The sequence below is a fragment of the Aplysia californica genome, unplaced genomic scaffold (genome assembly GCF_000002075.1).
Source record: "Aplysia californica isolate F4 #8 unplaced genomic scaffold, AplCal3.0 scaffold00193, whole genome shotgun sequence".
Classification (NCBI taxonomy): Eukaryota; Metazoa; Mollusca; class Gastropoda; order Aplysiida; family Aplysiidae; genus Aplysia; species Aplysia californica.
Genome location: NW_004797463.1, coordinates 248,508 through 256,007, shown reverse-complemented (window position 1 = coordinate 256,007; position 7,500 = coordinate 248,508). Strand labels below are relative to the sequence as shown.

Genomic DNA, 7,500 nt, shown 5'->3' with positions numbered 1-7,500 from the left:
GAAGTCACTGACCCAGGATTCGCTGACCAAAGATGAAGTCACTTTCGTGGTTAACAAGGTGAGGGAAAGTGATAATAACCTGGCCTTTCTGTGCCTTGACAGTCGATCTTAAAGCAACATGAATTATACAGCCTTTCTAAGTGATCGTTTTTTTTAGTTTAAGTAAGTGTTTCACAGCACTTGCAACACAATAAGGTCATATACGTGCCGAAGATTAGAGGTGTTACAAGAGAGTAACAAACACAAAAAAGAAAAAGGGGAGATAAAGATGATAGATGTTTGATAGGAAAGAAGAAGCAAACCACACCAGAGCACCCGCCAACCACCCGCTTCTAAGTGATAGACACAAAGGAATTTAGTAGACTGCTCAAGCACTATTACTTCCCTTTCTTCAGATCTTGACTTCCATGATGTGCCTCAAAGGAGCCCCATAGTCAATACTTTTGGAAGTAAAGAAGGTTCGAGGGTGTAAGCAAATCACAATTACAGATAATAATAATAATAATAATAATAATAATAATAATAATAATAAAAATAATAATAATAATAATAATAATAATAATAATAATAATAATAATAATAATAATAATAATAATATATAACATTTATATAGCGCATTTCCAAAAAAGTAGCTCAATGCGCTTTACATTGGAATACCCATTTTTCAAAAACCTTTCTTACTACTTCCTTTCTTCTCATGCAATATACATTAATGCACACACACACATACACACACACACACTCACACACACACACACATACACACACACACACACACACACACACACACAGAGAGAGAGAGAGAGAGAGAGAGAGAGAGAGAGAGAGCGAGAGAGAGCGAGAGAGAGAGAGAGAGAGAGAGAGAGAGAGAGAGAGAGAGAGAGACTATTTTCATCCAGACATAGGAACAGAACAAATATAATGAAAGATAACGTTAAAAGCTTATGAAGGAAAGGCCTGTAGGAACAGAAAATGTTTAAGATGTCTTTTGAAGCTATCAAGTGTTCTTATTTGTCTTAGTTTCATGGGTAATCTGTTCCACATAAATGGACAGAGATGCCTTTTACAATTTGATAGAGGAAGAAGTCTGTTGCAAGTATAATGTTTTCTCTCTTAAAATTCCGTGTCAAGAAACAGCTGAATATATCACCAAAATCCCACTATATTGGAGCAGAAAAGTCATAGCTTTGTTAAAAACCCACAACCTTCCATTAAATAACAATCTCTATCGGTGGAAATTAACTAATTCGCCCTTATGTGAGAGGTGTAACTCTCATGAAATTGAAGATGAGTTTCACTTTATTTTCTATTGTTCACACTTTGTCCATCAAACTAAATTGCTATCATCATCATCATCATCATCATCATCATCATCATCATCATCACCATCATCATCATCATCATCATTGTCGTCGTTATCATTAGGTTCTGGAAGAGACAGATTTGGACGATGATGAGATGCTGTCCTTCATCGAGTTTGAACACGTGATATCCAGAGCTCCGGAATTCTTGAAGTAAGCGAAAACAAAGCTATACACATGAGTCTTTAGTGAATCTAACGAAACTGTCCAATTAACCATTTATGAGGCAGCGTGGAGGAATCAGGCTCTCGTCAATTTCGGGGCATGTAGAGTTATTGGTATCATCTTAATGCTTGTTCAATTGTCTTTATTTTGAAGAAAACAATATCCATTTATCTAGAATGCAAGTCGAAATATCTGCGAAAGAGGGAGGTGGAGGTCAGCTGTTTTCAGAGGTAAAAATAGTGAGAAAATGGCCACCAAAGATTATTTCCTTAACTTAAGAGTTCGTGGTAATTGAAAATTTACTTTTTTTGTGCCTTTAATCAACGTTTTTCAGAATAATTTTCTCATAAATGAGTTCTTTAATTGGCATGAAAGGTGTTGAGGCAAAAAAAAATTTGATAAAAATTCATAAACCTGCGGAAAACAGCAACTTTCTAAACTTTGGTTATTTTGACGAGAGCCTGATTCCACCACGCTGCCTCACATTTAGTATAGCTCTTTAGCGTCGGTGTTTTACCCTAAATCTGTGTGTGTCTAGGGCACTGATTTTGCAGATGAGGGGGAGAGACAAAAAAGGTAATTTCTTTCTTATCATTTTATATCAGACAAGCTGGGCCCCCTTTCGATGAAAGGAATAATCGGTGCTTTAACATCAATTAAAAGTCATTGGCCTACTGTATTTACACTCTACTGGAATGGGACAATAAATCTTGAGAGATACAAAAAAATTTAAGGTCTAGATCTATACTCTCAAAACAAAATGCGCCTCGCGAAATATCACTTCCGGATTTTCTAAAATTACTAAGACAGAAGCTTCGGCCTACAAAAGAGATCGGCGAAATAAAGAAGTTTAGCTTTTTGCAGCAAAACTGTCTCAAAACTGAAAAAACGAAGGGTGCCATGATCTGGGGAATATTTTAAAGAATATTTTGGCGAAAACCGCATGTCGATCGATACAGCCATTAAAAAGCCTTTTGAATAGCAAAATTCGGCCACCACAAAAAGATAATAGATTTGGAAAAAAATATCTGGTATAGTGTCCTTCTTAAATGTGAGGAGTGCTGACAAAATAAGTTGCTTCTCGCGATCTAAGAATGGAGATTCCAGCCGAAAATCAACTTTGGGGTCAGATTTACAGATTTTCAGTAGATGCCATTTTGTTCAAGTCTGCCGTGTCTTTTATTATTCCATACTAACAAATTGTACAAACTTCCCCTATAAAATTGATGTATCAATTTCCATGCGGCTAAAATCGGAATGAAGTAACTCATTTTGTCAGCACAACTCGCTTAAGTTATTGTATGTTGGTGTTTTGGACCTATATTATATATTATAATTTAAAATGGCAGCTTGCACTGTATGCTTCCCAGGAAGTTAAGATTGTTTTCGAATGCTGTCAGGTCTCGTGGGGTAATAATATTTTAGATTATAAAGAGCACAGAGCTTGCTGTTGAGCGGCAGATGACGCTATACAAATGCTACCTATCTATCGTTGTTATATCGTTGTTACCAATCGTAACTGAGGTGATGAATAACACAATTTGAGACAAAAACAAGTCGCTACCTTTAGAATTACAATTGTTCTATATGGCATGTTTGGTCATTTTGAGTAACTATGACCATGGAGTCAAAACCAAACGTTACTCAGTGGTATTCTGAAGCATGATTTAGAGGTAATATGAATACTTATAACACGATGAACACGTGTATTTGGATTGGTGCGCAACAGAAACTGGCTCTGTGGCTTACATGGAAGTGGTTATATTTTTTTCCACATTTCCTGTAAACGCGTTTTGTAATTAATTTGTCTAAGTGAAGTACCGTAACCAATGGCGGTGGGTGAACCTAGATTTGGGTGGGGCTTAGGTTTCTTCCACTTCTTTACCATCAAAAAGCAAGCAATAAGAACAAAACAGTGATGATTTTTCTATATTCACGGCGAGCCACGGTATTTTGAGAACCATTCAAACGAGAAGAGTCACCTTTGTCTGCAATCGCTTTGTTCTACGTTAAAATCTTCTGGATGGTGGGGACGAAGCCGTTGGACCTCCAAATTTCTCTAATTAGTTTTTATTTGATTATTGTTTAATCTCAGCGGCACAAACTCAAAGCACTCCAAACACATACCGTCTATGAGGTGGATTGGGTCGTGTTGTTGCAGAAAATAGAACGCGCCTAACAAAGGCCCAATGGGCGCATCACAGGTAACTGTGTCACTGGGGGAAAGTGTGTCGTAAACTTTCACCCCATTGTCAGGGCTGGGAGAGCGCGAGCCTTCAGTGCAGTGTTATTTTTTCCCAGTCTTCTACCTTTTTACAAGAGGGGTTTCATTAAGGAGAGACCGTGGGAACGGGCTGGTTGATTGCTGAGTCCTAAGGACATTTGACTGGCTGTTAGGTTACTATAGTTGTAAGCGGGGACAACAGTGATTGGATAAACGAGCAAGCCGCCTAGTTGATCACTCTGTGTTCATTGCGGTCGATCAGAACAGTTTCAACTGCTTATTTCGTTATTTTCATTTGCCTTGGGATAGACTTGGGGGGTGGGGAGGGGGGCTCAAGCCCGTGAGCCCTTCACTACCCACCGCCACTGACCGTAACACGTTATTTAGCAAAACTACATACATGTACATGCGTCGGCTGAAGGCTGGAGGTGACTATGTCCACATCCTTATTTTGAGAAGAAAAAAAATATGGATTGTAGGACAAAGTGCAGTAGGCAACTCTTGAACACAAGTTGAAGACAATGTGGAGCAAACATGGATTTTCTGCCCTGGCCATGCAGGCGTTAAGGGAAATTAAAAAGCAGACAGACTGACTGGCGAGGCCACCTCAGTTAACAGCACGGTTCAACCAGACATTGTTGAGATCCTGAAATGTCTCTCTCGCCATCTGATTGAAGAGGAAGATAAGGAGGCAGAGGCCAGTACTGCTGTGGAGAGTATGGTTCTTTTGGGAACACAAAAAGGAAGCAGAAAATCTGGCGTCCTTTCAGGAAACAACAGAAGAACGTTCAACCAGATATGCACTGGCACAATCAGAAGAAAGACCCTCAGCGGCATTTTGGAGAGAGCAACAGAGCATCAATGAACATGTCCAGAATGCAGGGATGTTGCTTCCTGAAACAATGAACAACGAACAAGGAACACAAACACATCGGGAATTGTGATTATTGCAAAACTACAAAACGATGCCTTAGAAAAGTAGTAAACAAGACTGGGAGAGACAAAACTAGAAACTCAGTAATCAGAGAAATGGTGGGCACAAATGATGCCAGGCATCACATCCAACACCAAAGAATCAAATGGTTCGGACATCTCATGCGATTACTAACACACAATCCAGAACAACGTGCTTTCGATGGCAACAAGGCTAGAGGGCGACCGAGAAAGACCCGGATAGATGGAGTCTGAGAAACATTAACAACTCACGGCATCCCAGTCAGAGATGAGATAGGAAGAAGGCGGTGGTGATGGATTGGGTATACTCTCAGGAAGTCAGGTATCTGCATAACAAAGAAAGTTTTGGATTGGATCCCACGGGGTAAGAGATCAAGGGGAAGACCGCGTGGAACTTGGAGAAGAATCACAGAAATCGATGTACAGAAAAGTGGGAAGACATGGAATAGCATCAAGAGGCTAGCCCAGGATAGAGAAAGGTGGAAGGTGTTTGTCCGAGGCCTATACCCTGGTGCAGGGTGAGAAAGGCAATGATGATGATGATGATGGCATCCCCCTGACCCAAGCTCTCCGACCGGTGGCAGAGAGACGTCTCTTTCTTCCCGCGACACCCAAAAGGGTATAAGCGGTAGATAAAAGTAAAAGTAAAGCAAAACTGCTGGGCGGATTGGCTTCATATTTACGAGTACAGTTTGATGCAACGATGCTTAAATGTCTCTGTTACGCTATTTCTGGCATTTTGTCGAACATGGGCATGTTTGCTTCTGGCTCTAAGTCCACGACATGTGGCAAGTCGTAAGTCTTGCCTTCATCTTACAGGCTGAAAGAATTGTAAACAGGATTAGATCCCTCAAACTTCGGGGACAGTCAGTTTCAAAAGGCATCACGAATGAAATTCTCATTCAAACAAAATATATACCTCATTGGGCACAGATGGCAAAAATAAATCTCCTGAAATCGATAAATAAAAGAACAAAATAGCATGGATGTCCTGAAAAATCAGTATTCCATCCCCCTTTCCCCCTCCCTACTCCTTCCCCATCCCCACTTCACACCCGAAACAGTGTTTTATCTAGAGGTTTCAGCACAATAACCCAATAATAATAATAATAATAATAATAATAATAATAATAAAAATAATAATAATAATAGTAATAATAATAATAATAACAATAGTTCGTTGAGATCTGTAAACTATATTATACATGTATAGGATTTTTTAGGAATTACTTCCGTGATGACTCACTATAACTTGATGCTATTTGTATGCTTTTGACATTTATGAACCCGTAATAGTAAACCAAATTCCATCAAGAATCAACTATATCAGTTCTTGCCAACCTGGGCGGTTTGGTTATTTTGGTGGGCGGTGGGGATCACCCGGGTTGGGATAGATTGTGGGGCTTGATTGAAATCAAGCAGTCGTCAAAATAATGAAATTGGAGAAACAGACACTTTTCCTCCAGTTTGGAAATTTTCATGGATATTGTTTTTTGGGGGGTTTTTTTGCAAGTTGACTTTACCTCTTTTATGCCCTTATAAAACACATTTCCAAGTGAATGTTACAGAAAAACATTTATTAAAGGCACCAAATATTAGATTTTTCAGTTTTCAAAGACTCTTTAGCTGTTGGAGTTACCAAACTTTGGCCACCATTTTCTCGCTAACTTTACCACTGACACCAGGCGACCTCACTTCCTTCAATCGCAAATATTTTGAGTTGTATTCAAGATAAAAAGATACTTCTTTCATTGGGAGCAAGGCAAACAAATCAGCTTTCAGATGATAATTATAACTACACATGCCCAAAAATTGACGAGCGCCTGATTCCATTGCGTCGTGAAACATATTATTTACTATCACACTTGACTTCTACGTTATGTGGGTGGGAAGTATGAAATGTTAAGCCTCTGAAAGGTAGAAAAAGTGGGTTGGCAAGCACTGAATGGTAAGATTTTTTAAAGTTTTAGTAGAGATTTTACACTGCGCTCGCAGTTGCATAATGTCATATGGGCGCCATAATTAGATTTGTTCTTAATCTTTGCCCTTTCCTTTTTTTTTCGTCTACGTCTCCAGCACGTTCCACATTCGGATCTAAGCGATGACGAAGACCAAGCTCTGATGTACCCTCAGACGAACCGCCAAGTGGATTCACCAGCAGAACGATGACAATAGATGGCAATGTGAAGTTTTCGCCAAAATGTTTGGCACCAATAGCACTTCTCAAAACTTCTTTAAAGCTTACCTGTCGCCGAAAACGTAGCAATCTGTCATTCTACAAGTGTTTAGAACCAATAGCACTTCTCAAAACTTCTTTAAAGCTTACCTGTCGCCGAAAAAGTAGCAATCTGTCATTCTCCAAATTGGTCGCTTTTAAGGACAAGCGGGCTTACCCAGATATCGGTGGTTACCAGAAATCTTGACCCACACCAAAAGTGGGCATTGCCCTATCTATAGGAGAAGTTTGATTTCAATGGTGTGTATATATGTTTGGTTATAGAGAAAACTCTCCTTGTCTTTTAAAGAAACTGAACAAGGGTTCAAACCCTTTACCTTCAATTTTCTCAAAACAGCATTTTTCGGGATAGCCCCCTTGTGCTTAAAAGTGACCAATTATGAAACTGACCTAATAATAAAGGATAAATTTTGAATGTAACGCATTTTTGAAGTCTCAAGAACGGAATCTACGAAGAAAGCAGGAACTTGAATACATGTTTATAACCTTCAGCTTCCACGCTTTCATTTTCTGTCTGGGTTCACAGATTCTCTCTCTCTCTCTCACACACTCTCTCTCTC

At 39.3% G+C, this 7,500-nt stretch overlaps 1 protein-coding gene across 1 annotated transcript in view; it reads left to right on the top strand.

The window, feature by feature from the left end:
* The window catches only part of LOC101861729 (calcium and integrin-binding family member 3), a gene marked incomplete in the record, with an annotated part of 19,422 nt that extends 12,292 nt beyond the window's left edge, over positions 1 to 7,130 (top strand). The window contains 3 exon segments of the mRNA XM_013082770.2: positions 1 to 58; positions 1,426 to 1,514; positions 6,781 to 7,130. The exon segment at positions 1 to 58 is cut by the window's left edge and continues 49 nt beyond it. Of these exon segments, the coding sequence (XP_012938224.1) occupies positions 1 to 58; positions 1,426 to 1,514; positions 6,781 to 6,802 (169 nt within the window).
* Positions 7,131 to 7,500: the final 370 nt, after the last annotated feature.